The 22,500-nt window shown below is 30.5% G+C and overlaps 1 protein-coding gene across 1 annotated transcript in view; it reads right to left on the reverse strand.

The window, feature by feature from the left end:
- pald1a (phosphatase domain containing paladin 1a) overlaps positions 1-22,500 on the reverse strand; it is a 62,242-nt gene that overhangs the window by 32,940 nt on the left and 6,802 nt on the right. The window contains 14 exon segments of the mRNA XM_042768189.1: positions 1-93; positions 180-302; positions 2,010-2,144; positions 2,219-2,314; positions 2,821-2,925; positions 3,001-3,097; positions 3,548-3,705; positions 8,555-8,630; positions 8,704-8,864; positions 10,360-10,524; positions 10,720-10,845; positions 10,847-10,912; positions 14,202-14,304; positions 14,399-14,584. The exon segment at positions 1-93 is cut by the window's left edge and continues 87 nt beyond it. Of these exon segments, the coding sequence (XP_042624123.1) occupies positions 1-93; positions 180-302; positions 2,010-2,144; positions 2,219-2,314; positions 2,821-2,925; positions 3,001-3,097; positions 3,548-3,705; positions 8,555-8,630; positions 8,704-8,864; positions 10,360-10,524; positions 10,720-10,845; positions 10,847-10,912; positions 14,202-14,304; positions 14,399-14,571 (1,677 nt within the window). The 5' untranslated portion in view covers positions 14,572-14,584.

A 22,500-nucleotide genomic window follows, 5' to 3' on the forward strand; every position in this document is an offset into this window, starting at 1 on the left:
CTCCAGAACCAGCTCATCCTGCAAATTCACCCACAACACACTGCTGTGCTTCCTCTTCTCATCCGTCAGATACTCCAGAACGGCTCCTGTCGCCTGAAACATGAGCGATGCTGTCGGTGAGCATTAACAAACCCTCAGAAGGGACCAGAGGCAGTCTGAAGGGACTTTTGTAACGTTACCTCAGATGTCGGCTGTGCCATCCCATAGATAAAAATTTACATTTTGGGCACTCGTCTGAAATTAGCCACTTTCATCTGCTTAATGGTGCTCAGAACGTCAGGCGCTAAATATTCATCTGCAACCTGGAAATACAACACACCTCTTCAGAAATAATCCACCCTACTTAGTCATTTAGTCAGAGAAATACGTCCTATTAGCATAATATTTCTAACTATTGTCAAAATAATTTCTCAGTTTAATATAAAGAGCTGACAAAAAGGGTACAAATTATTCATTTTGGATTAATTTTACAATAGATTATTTTTTCCCCCTTCTAACTTGGTAAAACAACCTTGGGTTTTGGAAAGGAGAAATAAAATGAAATAAAGGAAAAAAAATAAAAATAAATAAAAATAAAAAAATAAAATGTATTATAATAATAATAAAAATTATTATTATTATTATTATATTTTTATAGAACCTTTCCTTAATAATAATAATAATAATAATAATAATTATACTAATTAAATATTTTATTATTATTAAAAAAATTGCACATATAATTATACTGACTGCATTTTTCAAGCAGGACTATTCAACCTAGTTGCTTACGTAATATACATTAAAAAAATAATAATTTAAAAAGAGTTTTAAACAGTATTCCAAAACAACTCAAATTCAATGAAAAATTGCAAACCACATAAAATATATTAAAATATTTAGCTTGATATTTGAGGTGAACACATGACATTTTGTTGGCTATTTTGGCAAGAAAAAAATTTAAATGAAAAAATAAAACCGGTTAAAATATAGCAAAATATGAAAAGAAATAAAAAAAATCCAAAAACTATAAATGTTTTTTTTTCTTTTTTAATTTCATATGAATCCACCCATTCATAGAGTTAAAACACTCACAGTCTATTAAAACACCCCTCAAGGATATTTTGCATGTTTTAAGGTCTGTTTTGAACCCCGTTTGTGAAAAATGGCATGCAAGATATTTGTAGTTTGACTTCCTCAGTTCAGTGCTAAAGAAAGTGTTCAAGGCCGCTGCTTACAAAGATAAAACTGTTAACAAGTCACACTTTCTGTAGAAACTGTTGCTAAGTGAGAAAGGCATTTCCATGCAGAGCGAAGCCACATTAATCTCAACGGAGAAACGCTTAGAGATCAAATACAGTGAATCTGCTGAGATCATCAGGACTTCATGCTGCTCTTTACAATATAATGCAAGTTAAAGGCTTTCGGTAAAACTGTCAGTAAAAGTAATTCACACTCACTGACCACTAGATTTAGATCTTCTGAGGTCACTCGGTATAACTGAGGAACAGACCAACAGTAGTTTCTCAGTCATGATTATTCACTGACTGAATTTGTTTATATGCACAGGGCATAAATGTCTATATTTGGGTTGCAACCAAAATGTGAATATGATGTTTGGAAATAAAATAAAATAAATTTTAAAATAAAATAAAAAATAATAATAAATAAAAAAATAAAATAAGAAAAATAAATAAACAAATAAAAGAATAAAATAAAATGTATAAAATAAAATAAGAAATAATAATAAATAAAATAAATTAAAATAAGAAAAATAAATAAAAAATACAAATAAAAGAATAAAGGTAATTGTGATTTAAAAAAAAAAAAAATAAAAAAACAAAAATAAAAATTTCTTAAGATAAAAAAAAAAAATAAAATAAAATAAAAACATAAAATAAAATAAAAATAAAATAAAATAAAATAAAATAAAATAAAATAAAATAAAATAAAAAAAAATAAAATAAAAATAAAATAAAAGATGTGATTTAATCCATGCTCAAAGCACAACAACACACCCAAACTATAACCAGAACTCGAGCTCCTTTCGTGAGCAGGTCAGCTGGTGCTCTGAGCTCTGATTGGTTCATGCAGGAGAGGAGGCGGTACATCCAGGCGTGAGAGCACAGCCATTGGCTGAAACTAGAGGCGAACGCCAGCGGATACTAGAACAGAGAGGAACAACATAATAAATATGACTGACAGATGAATAACGACTCTTTTTGAAAACATACTGTACCTGTTCATGCAAGTAAGCGTTAAAGACGATCAGGTAGAAATACCGCTCCAGACTCTGTAGAGCTCGATGGAGGAAGTAATCTTTAGTGCTGCTTCCCTGAAAACACACACACACAGAGACAACAGAAAATACACTTTATTTACAATCTGTTCAGCTGTAAACCGTACATCTGCTCGGGGTGTGTATTCACAGCTGCGAAGAGACGTTGAGTTCGGAATAATTAAGATATAAAGTTTTTGAAAGAAGCTCTTCTGCTCACCAAGGCCGCATTTATTTGATCAAATGTATAATAAAAATTGTGAAATATTTTTCCAAATTAAAACCAGCTGTTTTCTATGCTAATATATCGCAAAATTAAATTTATTTATGTGATGCAAAGATTCTTTTCAGCATTTAAAAAAAAAAAAATAATAATTAAAATAAAAAAAATCCAAATTTTTAATTAGTAGTGTAAAAAGCAGCAAAAAAAAAAATAAAAAATAAAAAAAAAAAAAAAAAAAAAAAAAAAAAAAAAAAACACCAACCCCCTTTCCTATTTCATTCTAGAGACAATGCAAACAGAAAAGCATGCACCTTTCCCAGCATTCCATGCAGATGCTCACCTGGATCTGATAGTCTTCACCGATTCCCTCCAGCTTTTGTTTGTTCTCATAAATAGCCTCTCGGATGTCGTGCATTTCAGAGCAGAGATCAATAGCTCGGTCCACCTGAAACACAGCAGGACACGGTCAGCAGCTCATCCGGAGTGTTATATATATATATTAGACTGAACAAACACAAACCTCTTCCATGACCTCTTGACCTTTAGGCAGCTTACTGATGAGGGTCTGAATAACCTGGAACTGAATTCTGGGTTTGTCTGTCGCATCCTCTTCGGCTCTACGAACATGTGACATCATTCACATTAAACAATTAGCTTTTTTGAAAGAAATGAATGCTTTTATTCACAGCAAATTAAAAGATTTCTATTTGAAATAAATGCTGCTCTTTTGAACTTTCTATTCATCTGCGAATCCTGAAAATCAGAAATGTTTCTCGAGCAGCAAATCATCATATTAGAATAATTTCTGAAGATCATGTGACACTGAAGACTGGAGTAATGATGCTGAAAATACAGCTGCACATCACAGAAATAAATTACAGTTTAATATATATTCACATAGAAAACAGCTGTTTTACATTATAATAATATTTCACAATTTTTAATGTATTTTTGATCAAATAAACGCAGCCCTGGTGGGCAATACAAGACTCTTTCGAAACAACAACATCTTCCCGAGTGCTAGTGTGTAAAGAGTATGTGATCATGTGATGTGTTCGGGGTCTTACGGTGCTGTCGGCTCCTGGGTCGCCCGCGTGAGGTGCATCATCACCAGAGATCCCAGGATCATTCCCAGATTCGTTCGGCCGACGCCGACCTGACAGCTGAACAGCAGAGCCGGGAGAGACCGCGAGGCGTCACGACTCAAGGACAGAGACGGATTCTCCTGACAGAACGAGAGAGCAGCGGTGAGGAGCGAGCGCTGGGCCCGTATTCTTAAACATTCTCTCAGAAAGATCCTAGTTTAGCTTAAAAATTCTATTGAGGAGTCTTAGCTTAAGAGCAATTCAGAACCAATCTGAGAGCAACTCTTAGTGAGGAAAGACAAAACTTTCATCTTAGTGAGGAGGCGGGGCTGAGTCTTTTAAAGCATGTGATTGGCTGGTTGTCCAAGAAGAAAAAAAAAAAAAAAAAAAAAAAAAAAAAAAAAAAAAAAAAAAAAAAAAAAAAAAAAAAAAAAAAAAAAAAAAGTCTTCACTTTGAAATTACAGGCGTAATATTTCTAATTCTAGGGGTTCATGAGAGAACTGTAAGGGTTCGTGAAATCACAAAAATGCCAAATTAAAATAAAATAAAAATAGTTCTAAAAATTCAGGTTTATTATGGTTAACTAAAACCATTAAAAAAAATTCTACTTAAAATAAATGTTAACTGAAATAAAATATATATATTCACACACACACACACACACACACACATACACGTAGATAGATAGACAGACAGATAGAAATGAAAAACTTTAAAATAAATAAAAAATATAAAATAATATATAAAAAATTAAATATATATTAAAAATTAGGGCTGTCAAATGATTAATCACGATTAATCACATCCAAAATAAAAGTTTTGTTTACATAATATATGTGTGTATACTGTGTATATTAATTATGTATATATAAATACACACACATGCATGTATATATTTAAGAAGAATATGTTATGTTTATATATTAAATATATTTATATATAATATAAAATATAAGAATATAAATATATAAATGTATATACATGTAAATATTTTCTAAATATATAATTTATGTGTGTGTATTTATATATACATAATAAATATACCCTGTACACATACATATATTATGTAAACAAAACTTTTATTTTGGATGTGATTAATCGTGATTAATCATTTGACAGCCCTATTAAAAATATAAACAATATATATAGATATATATAGATATATATATATATATAGAGAGAGAGAGAGAGAGAGAGATACACACACATATACACACACACACAAATTATTTTATATTATATATTATCAAATAATTTTATTTGTTTTTCTTGCAATGTCATGTGGCCATTAACCAACTTGAAAGTTTTGTTAAAATATTAACTTAAAAATAAATATTTTAACCTCACATGGGTTCGGCTGACAAGTAAAGTCTATAAGAATCCTTAATTTAGCTTATTCACCTTAGCTAAAACTTTTGGTTTTATTTTAAACAAAGCCTTAAATGTGTTTGATTGAGAATAAGAATATTACACATACATCAAACACTAATATTCTTTCATTTTCAATTGCTTTATTTACATCTATACTGTCTATTCCTGTACTTTGGAAATGCTATAAACAACGAGTTTCTGTTTCAGTCCAGAAACGTGCGAGTGAATTTCAATCTCCAGTGAAGTGATTAAATAAGATCCGGTCTCTGCGTGAGGCGTGTTGGCAGCCCTGGAGCGAGACAGGAAGTGGCCTCTTTCTTTTATAAAGCGGCTTCCTGTGAATCGTTCTGTTGGCAGGGATGAAATAACGGCTTGAGTCCTGCGGTTTGTCAGGACGCTTTAAATAGCGGGAGGACGGACACCAAACAAACTACTAACAAACCACCCAGCACGCTAATAACAAATGCTGCAAAACAGCTCGTTTTAAAACATTTTGGGAACATGCATGAGCGGAATGCATCATATCACACAGAATATGAAGGAGGTCATAAAATCTCATCCAGCTTCTTCTCATTTCTGCAGTCAGCCTGTGGTTTATTGCGGCCGTTTTGCTTTCTAATCGTAAACTTGAAAAATCTGTGGCTTCAGCTTCTGTCCTCTTAAGCCAGAGAAACAGGAAACACAAGACATGCAAAGGAAGTCTCATTTATCGGGCACATGCATGCCACGTGATTGGTGCAAACACACACTGACACAGACAGACAAAACAGACAAAAATAAAACTCTAAATAGACAAAAACACCACACACACTTTACCATGGTAAAACTAGTGACAGACATAGGTCAGACAAGCAAAAATAAAGAAATAATAAAAAATTTTTTTTTTTTAAATAAATGGCTGATTCTTGTTTTTTTCTTTTTTTATTTTATTATGGGCTGAAAAATGTGCCTGATCAGCTTGATTAATTATAAAATTATAAAATATAATAATAATAATAATAATAATAATAATAATAATTATTATTATTATTAAATATAATTCTTTAGGATTTATAATTCAATACTATGATCAGAAAACCTTTTAAAATTTTTGAATTATCATTATTCAAAAATGATTATTTGCATAATGCATAATGCAACATTTCTGTTTTTAAATTGTTTGTTTATTATATATATAGTAATATTAATTAACAACATGTACTTAGTATAGTGTTAGTTGCATGTAATTATGCATATTTACTACTGGACTAAAATAAAAAAATGTTACCAAATTTTCTTATTATGGAAATTATATTATTCAATTATTATAATTTTTTATATTCTTATATGGTGAGTATGTGTGTCTTTAAGCAAGATACCTAAAACTAAAACTTAATAAAATAAAAAAAACAAAAATAAAAAATAAAAAAAAAAAAAACAAAAAATTAAAAAAAAAAAAAAAAAAAAAAAAACTTTTAAAATTTAATAAAAAACTAAAAGTAAAAAAAAATTAACTAAAAAGAAATAAAAATATATATATATTTAATTTCAAAACATAAAAAAAAAATTATATTATCTCAATAATGCTAAAATAACACTGAACCAAAATCAAAATAAAATCTTAGTAAATATATAAAGCATTTTAATATGTTTTAAATTTTAATATTATTAAGTCTGCAATAATATCTACTATCAATTCACAAGTAGAATGTAAAACAAAGAATTTTCAAAGTTGCAAATAAAAAGATTGAGTACGTTTTACAAGAAAACACTTTTTTGCCGTCTGCTTTAAAACCATCACAAAGGGCAGAGAAAGAAAACGACGAGGTTTGGATGCTGCTCTTGTTTTGTAACTGAATGAAGTGTTTGTCTGATGACTCCAGAATACTCCATTAACTAAACACGTTATATATTACAGCTCCGGCGCTCTTTAAAGCATCTGACGTGTGTGGATTCCACTGTCAGTGAGACGTCAAACATCTTCAGAGGCTGAATTGGCGTGAAACGAAGCGACTGCATCACGAGAAAACAATCCCACTGCGTTTACACCACTCACATGACATCAGCTGACCAATGCACCGACTTAAAATAACAACACGATGATTTTCTCTTGTTTTGCCTAAACTTTGGTTTTGCTAACATTAACAAAAACTACCAAATAATTATTAATCATGAGATCAGAAAACAATTCAATTATTTATTATAATTGAATAGTATATTTCACTGCTTTAATATAATAGTATTTAATATGAGTAATTAATACAAATTATATATAATTTAATCCTGAGATCAGAAAACATTTTTATGTACTATTATTATTATTATTATTATTATTATTATTATTAGTATGCTTCACTGCTTAAATAATAATAATAATAATAATAATAATAATAATAATAATAATAATAATAATAATAATAATGCATTCATATAAGTTTTATTAATCCTAATATCAGAAAACATTATTATTATTATTATTATTATTATTATTATTATTATTATTATATAGTATGCTTCACTGCTTAAATAGTAATAATAAATAAATAAATAAATAAATACATACATACATAAAAGTATAATTAATCCAAAGATTAGAAAAATATTATTATTTTCTTCTGATTTTAGGATTAATTATACTTATATTGATGCATTATTATTATAATCAATGCTAAGATCAGACAACATTATTAAATATAATAATAATGCATTAATATAAGTATTATTAATCCAAAGATCAGAAAAAAATACTATTAATAATAATTGAATATAATTATAACTAATCCTAAGATCAAAAAACATTATTATTATTATTATTATTATTATTATTTTACAGTATGCTTCACTGCTTAAATAATAATAATAAATCTATACAAGTATAATTAACCCAAAGATCAGAATATCATTATATTATTATTATTATTATTTTCTGATTTTAGGAGTAATTATACTTATATTGATGCATTATTATTATTATAATCAATGCTAAGATCAGAAAACATTATTCAATATAATAATGATAATGCATTAATATATGTATTATTAATCAAAAGATCAGAAAAAAATAATACTATTAATAATAATTTAATATAATATAACTAATTATACATTATTATTATTATTATTATTATTATTATTATTATTATTATTATTAAATATCACTATATTATTACTATATTATATTATTATTATATCATTATTATTATTATTATTATTATTATTATTATTATTATTATTATTATTATTATATAGATAGTATGCTTCACCTGCTTTAATAATAATAATAATAATATATAAATAATTATTATTATTTTTTATTATTATTATTATTATTATTATTTTAGTTCCATCACATTCAGATACAAGGTAATAGTTCCATCACATTCAGATACAATTAAAATTATTATTATTATTCTTTTCTGAACTTAGCAATAATTATACTTGTATTGATGCAATATTATTATAATTAATGCTAAGATCAGAAAACTACATTATTATTATTATTATTATTATTATTAATAACATAAAAAATAATGACATTACAATGTATTATATTATGCAAAGATGAAGACAGGATCTCATTTAGATCAGATCTGAATGATCATGCAGGTCATGTGGGTGGTTTCAGGAGAATCTCTTACCCGGAGAACGTTCACGAACGCATCAAACTGGTCCTCCAGCGGCGCGCCCTCCGTCGGCAGAGGCAGACGATAATACCTGCACAAACACACCGAGCATTTAGAGCACGTGCAGAGATGAAGACAGCATGCAAGCCGGCGGTTCTGTGGACCTGTACGAGGGCAGGGTGAAGCGCGGCCGCTTGTACACCTCCTCGGTCACGTGCATGTCTTCTTCACAGCTGATGGAGATCTTCTGGGGCTCTCCTTTAAAATGCTCGATGTCGTTGTAGACGTAGAACACGTTGTTGTTGAGTTTGGCGAAGTCGTGAAGCTGAAAACACAAAAGAGCTTGTTCTCAGGTGAGTTCAGCACATGAACAGGATGGTAGCGGGGATTTAAAGGGACAGGAAAGCAGAAACGTTTGAGCGCACACGCATTTGGGTCAATGACTGATAAAAAGGTGGCAAATCATTTTTAAAAAGTACTGGTTCTATTCATTCATGTTATTTATTAATGTTTATATCATATTTTTTAAACAAGTTTAAATTTAAATGTCCTGTTTTATGTTCTTATACCCAATAATAACACAATGCCTTTCTGTTGTTCTGCCTAAACTTTGATTTTGAACTAATATTAACAAAAACTATAATATTATAATTAATCATGAGATCAGAAATCAATTAAATCACTTATTTATTATAACTGAATAGCATATTTCACTGATTAATATAATAGTATAGTAATGTGATGAATTAATAATAAAAAACATTTTTAATGTTCTATAATTATTGTTATTATTATTATTATTATTATTAATAATAATATGTTTTATTAATCCTAATATCAGAAAACTATTATTATTATTATATAGTATGTTTTACTGCTTGCATAATAATAATAATAATAATAATAATAATAAAAAGCAATACAAGTATAATTAATCCTAAAATCAGAAAAAAATATAATTTTTTTCTGATTTTAGGATTAATTATACTTATATTGACGCATTATTATTATTATAATTAAAGCTAAGATCAGAAAACAATATTATTAAATAATAATAATGCATTAATATAAGTATTATTAATCCTAAAATCAGAAAAAAAAAATACTATTAATAATAATTTAATATAACTAATCCTAAAATCAGAAAACTTTATTATTATTATTATTATTGTTGTTGTTGTTGTTGTTGTTGTTGTTGTAGTAGTATGCTTCACTGCTTAAATAATAATAATAAATCAATACAAGTATAATTAATCCTAAAATCAGAAAATATTACTATTATTAAATTTAAATTTATGCATTTAGCAGACGCTTTTATCCAAAGCGACTTACAGTGCATTCAGGCTATAAATTTTTTACCTATTATGTGTTCCCGGGGAACCTAAAACCCAAAAATATTACTATATTAACATATTATTAACTAACACTATAACTAAATAAACACAATATAAAATAATAATATTATGATTATTATTTTCTGATCTTATGATTAATTATACTTATGATGCATTATTATTCTAATTAATGCTAATATCAGAAAACATTATTATTATTATTATTATTATTATTATTAACAACATATAAAAATAATGATATTATATTATATTATATATTAAGTAAACCATATTTTTCTGCTCTCAGAAAAGTTCAAAAACAAAATTATTCTTAATTCAGAAGTTCAAATATTCATTCAGGTAACCAACCAAATTATTTTCAATATCTTCAAAAAAAAGTAAACGTTTTTCAGTTCTGCTGACCGTATTCCTCTACATCATCTCTTCAAAACCCTCCTTCCTCCTGGGAGTGTAGGGAAGACGGACCTCTTTTCTGATGGTGAGCTCCAGACTCTCCGAGCAAGCGTGGCGTCCGAGATCATGCAGGTTCTCGTGAAGGTTCTCCTTCCTCCTGGGAGTGTAGGGAAGAAAGTCTCCGTCCAAACGCAGGAACACTACGGGCTCCTCACGCAGACAGAAGAAAAACACCTCCTTGAGAGCAAACGCACAGACATCAGGCCAAATTAAAACTCAGCTCATAACATATTATTTAAAGTCCTCAAACAGTTTAATCAGCTCCGCAGGAGGAAAGCACACAGGTTTATCCTTTAACAGACACCTCATCAGCAGCATTATTTGCACACGGCTTTCTCTTGATAGAAGCTCGACACATTTCCACACACTGACCTGATGGCCTTGACCCTGCAGTCTCTGGAGGACCTGTTTGAAGCCACTCAGGCTGGGCTGGCCCATGCCATACAGCGGGAAGCTGCCTTTGCTCTGGCGGAAGTTGGGCGCTCCGTACGAGCTCGCGTGCGTGGTGGGTACTGAGGAGTCTCAATTCCTTCTAAATCAATTCCTGCACCATGAAGTAGGATCCCTGAAGGGAAGGTGATCAGATCATCAGCGTCTTTACGTCACTCTGATCGGAGTTTAAACAGTATTAATGCTGCCTTTCCTTCTAAATCAATTGTGTTTTTTTTTTTTTTTTTTTTTAATGTTTTGCAAAGAAACATGTTTATGGAAGCCTGTTTCAGCCATTGAATAAAAAACTAAAAAGTTTTTTTTTTTTTCATCTCACAATTCTGACACTTTTTTTCTCAGATTTGCCAAAAAAAAAAAAAAAAAAAAAAAAAAAAGTATTGCAGTTATTGCAAAAAAAACTAAAAATTTCACATTTTTATTTCACAGTTCTGACGTTTTTAATCAATTCTTTTTTCACTTTTTTCTCAGAATTGCAAAAAAAAATATTTATTGCAGTTTTTGCCAAAAAAAATAATGTTTTTATTTCACAATTCTGATTTTCTTCTCGCAATTCTGACTTTTTTTTTCTGACAACAAGAACTTAAACAAAATGAAAATTAGAAATGGCGCCTTGGCAAACTGTACTTTTTGGTACTAAAAATTTATGACGATAATTCTCATTATTGTAATGCAAAGAAATCCATTCACAAACAAATATAAATAATAATAATATTAATATTTAATTTTATTCTACTCTAAATAAAATAAATTGACTTTATACACTGTGGTAGGATTTGTTATACTGCTTTCAATTTAATTTAATTAAAAAAAACTCAATTTAAATGTTCACATGTATTACAGTCAGTGTTATTTTAGTATTTTTAGTTTTTATTCACAATTTCAATTAGTTTTATTTTTATAATCTTCATTTTCATTTGAATTTTTGGTTAAAGTTTTGGCACTGCAATAAAAAAATGATAATAAAATTTAATTAAACCTACAGAAATGTAAATAATAATAATAATACAAATGACAAAAACTGTCATTATCAGAATTTTCTTAGTTATTATTACAAAATTTTAAATTTTACATTCAAAATTTAAATAATACTTTTCATTTTTAAATAATTTTTAAATTTAAACAAAACATAAATTTTTTTGCTAAAGTTTTGGCACTAAAATAAAAAATAATAATATTACAATTTAAATAAAACCAAAACAGTAATAATAAAAAATAAAAATGAATAAAAATGACAAAAGGTCAACAAAAAAAATTTAAACAAAATAAAATAAAATAATATAGTGCTTAAGTAATACTAAAGTAGCACTGATGATGCCACAGAAGGCAAGACGAACAAACTTTCATTACAAAAAAGTTCAATAGAAATGTTTACAGTCAGAAAATTGTAATTATGACAATTCCCAACATGCCACACATGTAGCATTAACCCCAGCTTTAATAAAATGATCTGCTAAAGGCCTAATTACTACTTTATGATGTAGAAAACCTGAGCATTCAACTCCAGAAGAGCATCAGATAATGAGATGCTCTGGAAAGGCACCGGAACAATGGCGAGTGTTTGACAAGCGGCAGCTTTGTGTTATCTGTTGATTTGCAGCGAAACTCATCATTGGCTCGTCAGCAAACAGAAACTAACGAGCAAACAAAGGGAACGAGTGCATGTCTTCAGCAGCCAGCGGGAGGTGAGGAGCTTCAAAGCCTTCAGAGAAAGGTGCAAACGTCCTGCGAAGACTTGAGCGCAGAGCAGCGGGGCAGTAATTAATGACACCCTCGCTGCGCTCTGTTTGTGAAGAGAGAGACGCGCCGGGACACATTTACCACCCTCGCATTTAGCCACAAATACACTGGAATTCACTGTGACTTATGAAGCAAAGACAAGACGTGATGTTAAGGGAGGACAAAAACATGCCTTGCAAAAAATTACTGTGGTGGCACCATGGAATATATGTGACCCTGGAGCACAAAACCAGTCATACGGGTCAATTTTTTTAAATTAAGAGCTATACATCATCTGAAAGCTGAATGAATAATCTCTCCATTGATGTGTGGTTTGTTAGGATAGGAAGATATTTGAAAATCTGGAATCTGGGGGTGCAAAAAAATCTAAATATTGAGAAAATCATCTTTAAAGTTGTTCAAATGAAGTTCTTAGCAATTCATATTACTAATCAATAATTAAGTTTTGATATATTTACAGTAGGAAATTTACAAAATATATTCGTGGAACATGATCTTTACTTTATATCCTAATGATTTTTGGCATAAAAGAAAAAACGTTAATTCTGACCCATGCAATGTATTTTTGGGTTTTGTGCTCCAGGGACACAGATAGCAAAGCTTAATGATTATCATATTCATGTACCATGGTATTTACTGCATATGTATTTACATAAATAAACAGCACTTGCACACTGTTGCAGCTTGCAAAAACCAAAATTTGCAAGACATGACATTTACTATGGTACTGTATGTACTGTACTTTTTGGTATTAAATATTCATCATAGTATTTAAGCTAATTTTCTAATTACTGTAATGCAAAAAAAAAAAAAAAAAAAACCAATAATGTTAAAAGTTATTACGAATTATTTTATTATTTATTTTTCTTTAATTTGACTACAAGTATTTGAATTTATATATTGTGGTAGCATTTGCTATAATGCTATTAATTTTTCAATTTATTCATTTAATTTAATTTAAAAAAGCAAATTCAAAATTACAATTTTCAGACTTCAATTTTTTTTTTCATACATCGTTAAATTAAATAAAAATGTTTCCATGATAACTAGCTGAAATAAAACAAGTTTAAAGTTTTTTTATTTCATTTAATTTAACATTTAATTTTATTTCAAGTAACTTTTTTTATGGTTTTAGTTAGCTATATATACCTTGATTACAATAATGAGAATTTGAAGGGCAAATAAGATTAATTGTGATTCCCTTTCCTACCTCAATTGACAGAATAACAAATAAAAAAAATAAAAAATAAAAAATGTAAATTTAAAACTAAACTTAATTTTCTTTAAAAATAATAAAAAATACTTTTGAATGCAATATACATGTTTTTGTTAACGCTTTAGTACTTTTGTCATTTTTATTAGTTTGGTTTTTTAATATGCCTTTATAGTTTTTATTCATTTTATTTTACATCAAATTTAACTAAATTAAAAAGAGAAATGTTTCTTTGGCATCTAGCTGGTTTTAAAGGTTTTAAAAAATATTTTATTTCATTTAATGTTTATTTTATTTCCAGTAACAGCCATGATAATTTGAAGGGGAAATGTGCTTAATTATCATGAGAAAAAATAACTATAATAAACAAAAAAAATCTACCAATATACTTAATTTTCTGCGAAAATGCAACCTGTTTTCATGAGATTGGCGCGACAGCAAGAGTCCGGCTCACCTGGACCAGATGGTGCTCAGGCATGTTGTCTGAGATCCTCCCAACTTTATAGTTTGTTCGGAGAACATCATCGTGGATCTGAAACTCCTGTCTGCAGTTATACCTACACACACACACACACACAGAGAGAGACTCAATCAGGCGAATGATCTGTGACTGCAGGCGCTCTCAGAACAGAGCCGGACGGCCGGACGTACGTGATGACCACAGGAGCCACTTTATTAGTGATGATGGACTTGGCCTTGTTGTTGTGGATGTTGAGCGTCTGGAAGGAGGCGCTGCTCGCCGACCGCCTGCTGTCCGTCATCCCGTTGCCGTGGAAACTCTCATGCAGTGTGGGCTGGGGAGCAGCGCTGGCAGTCGTACCCATACTCCTCTAGCAGCTGTCAATCAAACACAAACACACACATCACACACCATCAGACTCAAACAAGACAAGAATCATCTTCCCATTTCAGATTTAACAGATTCTGATCATGCAAATCTAATCTGGGCTAGTTTGGACATGACAGCATGGTAAAACCACAGTATTTTTTTTTTTATGTACACCAAGATCGGTAGGCCTATTAGTAAAACTTTTTGCAATTTTTGTTGCAATGTACAAAATCCCTTCTTCCAAATATCCCTGAAACAAATATAGAATCTTATGAACTTGACAATTTCAGTGCATTTTTATCACTCAGACGTGTTCAACGCAGTTGTTTTAATAGAGGAGGTTAAGCTACATTTCTAGTTTCAACATTTTTTATTCTTCTGACATTTCACATAAAATACAGTAAGTATCAGCTGTATACAAAGTGACCCACATTTGGTTTTTGACCGCAGAATGTGTGTACAATTTGCTCGTGGAGCCATATTGAGATCCTGATATCTCTGGAACGGAACCATACAGGGGCTTAAATATTAAGATACTAAAAGAAAAACTGGTTAAGGGCTCAAATCTAGAAGGATATTAAGATATCTTTAATGCTTCTCGAGTTACAGGAATGCAAACTTCGAAAAAAGTTCAGAAACAAAAGCATCAAAAGGTCACACTACCATGTTTTTAAAGCATTACGTGCGCATGGTAAAAACAAAAATGAGTCTTGAAGCTCAGCATAAACACACACACACACACACACATCAGAACGTCATTTGGAGTCCATAAAAAGCCCCGTTTCCTATCCAGATCACGAGTGATTCCTGCACTACAATAAATTCATGTCATGCTGAATAATCTCATTCAGCACAGTGGCTTGTTCTTCATGCTCGCCGGATGAAGCTCTTATGTAAGTGGGACATATTTAAGGTGAAATCTTCAGAGCACAACCCGCAGAAGAGCGCCCTAGATGAACGTCTGGCCTGAAAACCCACCCACGGGCCAGACGATCGCTCACAAACATCCTCTCTGAAAAACAAGCCGTCACGACCCTGTCTCTGTTTACATGGCCACCGCAGGCATGCTTCTCGCCTTAACATTTACAGGTGTTTACTTCCAGTTCTGTCGGAGAAATCAGGGTTTAAATGTCATCTTTAAGGGCATGCTCGTGTTTGAGCATTTTAGTCACTTTTTAGTATCTGGGACTGCACGAACTGGAAACAAACCTGCAATTATTGAGTTCAACTCAACCTCAATTCTAGTGTTTGAAACATTTCAAAGCAGCATGGGCTCATTAGCTGAGTGTGAGAGGAGAGGAGAAAAAAACTGTTTGACAATTAATTTGAGCCTAACGTAAATATTATCATGAAGTTTTAAAAAATAATGTAAAAAAAAAAAAAACATAATAAAATAATACAATATAATTATTATAAAAGATAATAAAATTAAATTGAATAAAATAATACAATTAAATAAAAAAATAAAAACAAAAAAATAAAAACAATAGACAATGAGGATACAAAATTAAAAGAAAAAAAAAAAAATACAAACCAATAATAAGAAAAAAAAAAAAAAAAATAAAAAAAAAAAAAATAAAAAAATAAATATATATAAATTTAAAATATAAATTAAAAAAAAGCTACAAAAACTAAAACGACAGCAAAAAAAAAAAAAAAAAAATAAAACAAAAAAAAATACAAAAAAAAAAAAAAAAAAAAAAAAATAAAAAAAAAATGAGAAATACAATAAAAAAAAATAAGCTAAAAATAAAAGTGTGTTGGAAAAAAATAAAAGCTAAAAATAAAATAAGCTAAAAATAAAAGTGTGTGAATGTGTATATATATAACTATACAAACAAAATAAAATGTATATAATAAAAATAATAACTTAAATTATATATATATATATATATATTTAATTTAATATATATATATATATATATATATTTAATTTAAGTTATTATTTTTATTATATACATTTTATTTATATGATAATAACCAATAAACAAATATATTACAAAATTGGATGGATGGACACTCCTAAAAAGACTGAAACAGGTTCTTTTTTTTTTAGTATTTCAGTTTGTCAACCACACAATACAAACATTCCTATATAAACACTACTGTCTCCACGCTGAATCAAATCGGGAAGCAAAACACTGGTTCTCAAAGTGACAGAATTCCCTCAGGAAACCCAGTAACTGCGGCCCATTCACAGGGAAAATAAAATCTCCCAGTGTCCTCGGCACTGAAAACAGAGGATGCGCACAGATGGGCATTCCCGCCTCAACATCTATTGAAATTCGGCGGGTGAAGCTCAAGCTGGGATGGAGCGCTCGCACAAAAGGGTCTCAGCGCAGACAGGAAGTGCTCTGCAGCTGCAGGAAGCATCTGCAGTCGAACGGGCAAATCAGAGGAAGGATGCAGAACGCTCCTCATTCTTAAGAGATGTACATCACAGATCAGACGGCACATTTATAGCTACGAGAAGAGCTGGGAACACTGGGGCTGACGGACAGAGGCTCAGATAGATCAGTGGTGCTCGACTGCTGGATCCTGACCCAAAAATAGATCTCACAGGTCTGTCCTGCAACATACAGCAGGGAATATACATGCAAAACTCAAATAATAAACTCCAACTCACCATACCAAACCAAGCACACACACAAAAACAGTTTAAAGCAAGTCAAATCAGACTTTAACAGGTTGTATGACAGCCTCATCTTCAAAAACTATGAACCAAAACTACACAAAATAATACAAAATACGACTCTGATGACATGAAACCATCAAAATTCAGGAGAATTAGTCTTTGCAACAATTACAAAATCAGCCTAAAATTGCAAAATAATAAGCCTAAAAATGAAATAATAAAATAATAAAATAAAACATAAAATAAGATTTAAAAACAATTTAAAATAATAAAAAATATATATATATATATATTTTAATCTGGATGGGTGGATATTCATAAATAAAACAGCAGTTTTTTTGTAATATTAAACGCATTTCTAAAAGCACAAACATAAAACAACTTTTGAAATGTTAAATGTTAATTACTGGAAATTTTAATACAGGTATCAATTTTTTATTATAATAGAAGTCTAAGGGGCAAGTGAAGCACTTACATGCATTACTCAGTAAAGTGTGTGTTTTTGAGCTTCTGTAGATGATGTTATTTGTTGGTAATGTGTTACAGACATGAGCTGTGGGTGTTGTGGTGAAGTTTACACACACTTGCTCCATAGACCTCCACTGGAGGAGCATCACTACACACTTCATACAAACCAGAGGAAGATGACATGACGCTCTGTGGTCAAACACAACATCATTATCTGATTATTCTGATAACATGAAATATGATATTCAGTCAAAACGGAAGGTGGGTTTTGATTAAATCGATTAGATGGTTAAAAAAAAAAAGTTTCTTTATATTCTGAAAAATAAGAGATTGACGTCGACAGCAAAGCATAAAATGCAAAAAAAAAACAAAATCAAAAAAGTATAAAAAAAATAAAAAACACCTTATAACACATAATAAAAACCTCTCAAAAAAAAAAAACCAAAAACCCCAAAAAAAGGTCAAAAAAAAAAATAATAAAAGAACATGTGACTGAAGCAAACGCTGTAATTATGGTGAAATAAACGCAGCTGGAAAATCATTTGAAGATTAGTCTAAACTCAAAGAAATGCAGCACCTCTTTAAACTACGCTTGCGTGGTTTTACTATGGTTTTGGGAATGTAAAAAATGATATCACAGTCTATATATATATATATATAAAAATACAAAATTATAAAAAAATAAGCTAAAATGCAAATAATAAACTGAAAAACAAATGTAATAAAATAAAATAAATAAAATGAAAAAATAAATAAAATAAAAATAAAATAAACATTTAAATAAAAAAATAAAATGAAATAAAATAATAGAGAATTAAAATAAGATAAAAATAAAAAATAAAATTAAATAAATACTAAAATAATAAAATATATATAATTTAATTTAAAAAAACAACAAAAATAAATAAAAAAAATAAAAAAAAATAAAAAAAATAAATAAATAAATAAGTACCACAGTGTTACATATGAAACTGCTTTATTTTTTGGGGGGACAAAGTCAGTTTTAGGTGACACCTCATGAACAGAAAGCTGCCGCCCACTTTCACAGGAAGTGTGGTGAGATTTCAGAATATAACAGAATCTCTTCTGTGTGGTTTCTTTACTGTACATATACATATGAAATGAAAGATATTGCCTTGGGAACTAGCTGAATTAAAATACATTTTTAAAACAGTTTAAGTTTTAGTCAACTCTGGTTCGAAATGACATGATGGAGAGTAGATTATGCCAGAACTTTCATATTTTAAATAAACACCCAATAAAGAAAAACAAACTGTAAAGTCCCCTTCACAGGAATCGATGTGGAAATCAGAACACATCCGTGATCAGCGGCACATTATCACACACTCTGTGTAATATACTGTACAGAAGGGTCAGAGTTACAAAACCTCTTCAGCAGGGAACGGTCCTCATAAAAACCAGGATGTTGCGTGTCTTTAAGAACTGAACATCCAAATGCATGACAGTGATGTTCACATGAATGATTCACTGGAGAAAGACTCTCCATAGTGACTCTCTACACTGTGGATATTGTTATTGTACAGTCAATCACTGTTTGACCTCCATCAGCAGTGAAGCGCAGCGTCAAAGCTCAGCGCGTCTTCACGACTTCCCTTATGTGTAAGAACAACTGCCCCGGAAAAACTAACTTCCTCACACAGCTTCCTGTGTTGCAACACCGCGGAGATACGCAGGTTACTACACGATGGCACTGAACCATTTACATATTCACATGCCGTAATATTTACAATTTAACTGAGGTTCCTATGAATAAATATCCTTCAGGATCAGTTAAAATGTCAAAATGAAAGGGATTTTGCATTAAAAAAAAAAAAAAAAACACAAAAATAAAATAAAAAAAAAAAAAAAAAAAATTGCAAAAGATGCAAACTATAAAAATAAAAATAAAAAAATAAATCGCAAAAGATGCTATGTAAATGTTACTAAATATATTTTGATATTTTATAAAAATAAAAAAAACACACATACATAAGTAAATAAATAAATATAACAAAATAATACTAAAACATGGCAATAATCAAACAAAACAACTATAAAGATAACCGAAAAACATAGTAAATAAGTTTGTAAATATATTTTTAAATAAACAAATAAACAAGGCAATAATCAAACAAAACAATTATAATAAAATATTAGCAAAATTTAGTAAGTTTGTAAATATATTTTGATAATTTATTAAAAAATAAATAAATATCAGCACTTGAACGGAGCTTGTCCCATGTCTGAACACAAAAACGATGTGTATGCTCTCTCTCTCTCTCACACACACACACACACACACACACACACAGGCATTTACAGATCAGAAATAGCACATAATTACAGTTATTCAGAACGGCTCTCCGAGCACAGCCCAAAATGAAAACACAGCGTCGCCATATGCACATGAACACAGCTGTCTTAATGTGTGTGACCACAAACGAACCAGAAACCAGCTGTTCAATCTGGGAACTCAAGGCTACAGGACACAGGGTAGGATTAGTTATCAATATCACATATATGGATATGAGCGTTTGCCACAGATATATCTATTAGACAGATGCTTCATTCACTGTCACTGTACGGAAAAGAGCAGCTTGGATGTTCTGCATCCAGTGAACCTCAAACAGCTTTGAGTGACACGAGGGAGGATGAATGTGTGGGCTGTGGGTTAGTAAAGAGCAGTGCGACCCACAGACAGACAGACATCATGTCTCTCACTGAAACCCACTGAAAACCCATCATATGACGGCGCTCGAGACAAACCACAGCACTGAGAAAGCCATTACTGCATTCAGCATTCATCCAATTTATCCATTTATTTGCCAGTAATTATCCTCTAGACTCACATCATGTGCCTCACAGCCCAAGCACCAAACAGGCCAATGAGGACATTCTGCATTAATTCATTCATGCAAAAATACATTAAAAATGCAGACAAAGACCAGAAAAACACATTCAGATACATTTATCCTTTAAATCTGAGAACATGCAAAATAGCTCTACTGTAAAAGCTAATGTATTTTAATATTAAAATGCAATACAACTATAAAAATAATTCCAAAATTAATAAATATATGTCAATATTGTATTAAAAAATAAATATATATTAAAAACATACATATATAATATTATATTATTTATACATAATTTACAATTTAAAAATTATTAAATAATAAGTATATTTTTATATTTTATTCAAATTAATAAATATCTTTTAAATTAAATATATTTAAAATAAATAAATAAATATAAAAATAAATATATTTTATGCACATACATACTACTATATATTCGTATATGTAAGTGTGTGTGTGTTTTATGGGATTTAGAGGTTTGATAAATAAATAAATAAAATAATAAAATATATAATACATTTTAAAAGTATATTTAGATTTTTTTTTATTTAAAAATAAATATGTATTAAACACTCACATATACATAAAATGATTTGGCAAAACAGTGTGGTGTAACCAACGGGAACTAATTTTTGTTTTTATGCATCAAGAAAACCATAAAACAGGAAATGACATCACAGACTGGCTGTCAAATGACAACACCCAATGATATTCCTCAATTTCATGAGGTTTGTATAAAATACACTGATTACGGCTTGAAAACGTTTTTTCGACATACTTTAGGATGTGTACAAATGTGCATGTAATTTTTTATTTTTCAAATGACACTTTTAGAGTTATTAAATAACTATGAAAATGATATAAAAGTTTCTTTTTTAAACATCACATGTTGATTTTTCTACTTCTGACTAGAAGTTGTCTTGTTCATCATCTCTCGGACATCCACGACACAAGCACAAAAGCCATCGCTTTCACTGTCTGTACACAAAGTGGACATGAAACACTCAGAAAGAGGGCAGTTCATCTCGATTCATACAGAAGAATATATAAACAACAAACTCAGTCAAAGCCAACGTGTTCATGAAACTCCTCGAGATGATTACACGCAGAACAAACAGGACTGAAGACTAGAACAAGTATATCTGCATAAATAAAGCCAAAATACACTCGAGTGATATAAAACACACTCAAACACACACACACACACACTCGGACCGACCGTACCTGAGGACACACACGCCACAGCACCATCAAATCCACAGACGTCTGGACAGAGCAACAGCAGATCCCACAGACAGACCGAGCCACAGGTATCTGCGCAGACTAACTGAGGCGTGCCATGAGCTGCTCTACAGCCGTGTGTGTGTGTGTGTGTGTGTGTGTGTGTGTGAGATTAGCAGTCTAAGACAGCGAGAGCGAGCTTCAGTCCGAGCGTCAGACACAAACACAATCTCAGGAAGAGCAGTGTGGTAAATCTATGTGTGTAAAGGATGTGTGGGCGGGTCTTACCCATCAGTGCACGCACACACACACACACACATTACCACATGAATTAAAACCTCTATACAGTGTGTGTGTGACTGCCACCCCTCCAAACACACACACACACAAGCCAAACAGCACGACGAGCTAACAGCATGTGTGTTTACATCACGTAATTCACTGCAGCTCTCGTAAGTTAGCACATCGCACTAATTACTTCATTCGTAAGCAATTAAGACACCCCCCGTCTTTGATCGTCAACACACACACGCACAGCTGAGTAAACACGGTGGTAAACCTCAGCACAGGTTTGAGGGAAGACAGGAAACACACACGCATTCATCCCAGCACACGACCAATACTGTAAGAGCCAGTCTACTTTAACAGCAATTTAAATAATATTAAATACAAAGAAACCCTTGAATTAATATTATTGTGTGTGAAAGTGTGTGTGTGTGTGTGTGTGTGTGAGAGTGTGTGT

This window comes from Cyprinus carpio, chromosome A12 (genome assembly GCF_018340385.1).
Source record: "Cyprinus carpio isolate SPL01 chromosome A12, ASM1834038v1, whole genome shotgun sequence".
In the NCBI taxonomy this organism is placed as follows: domain Eukaryota; kingdom Metazoa; phylum Chordata; class Actinopteri; order Cypriniformes; family Cyprinidae; genus Cyprinus; species Cyprinus carpio.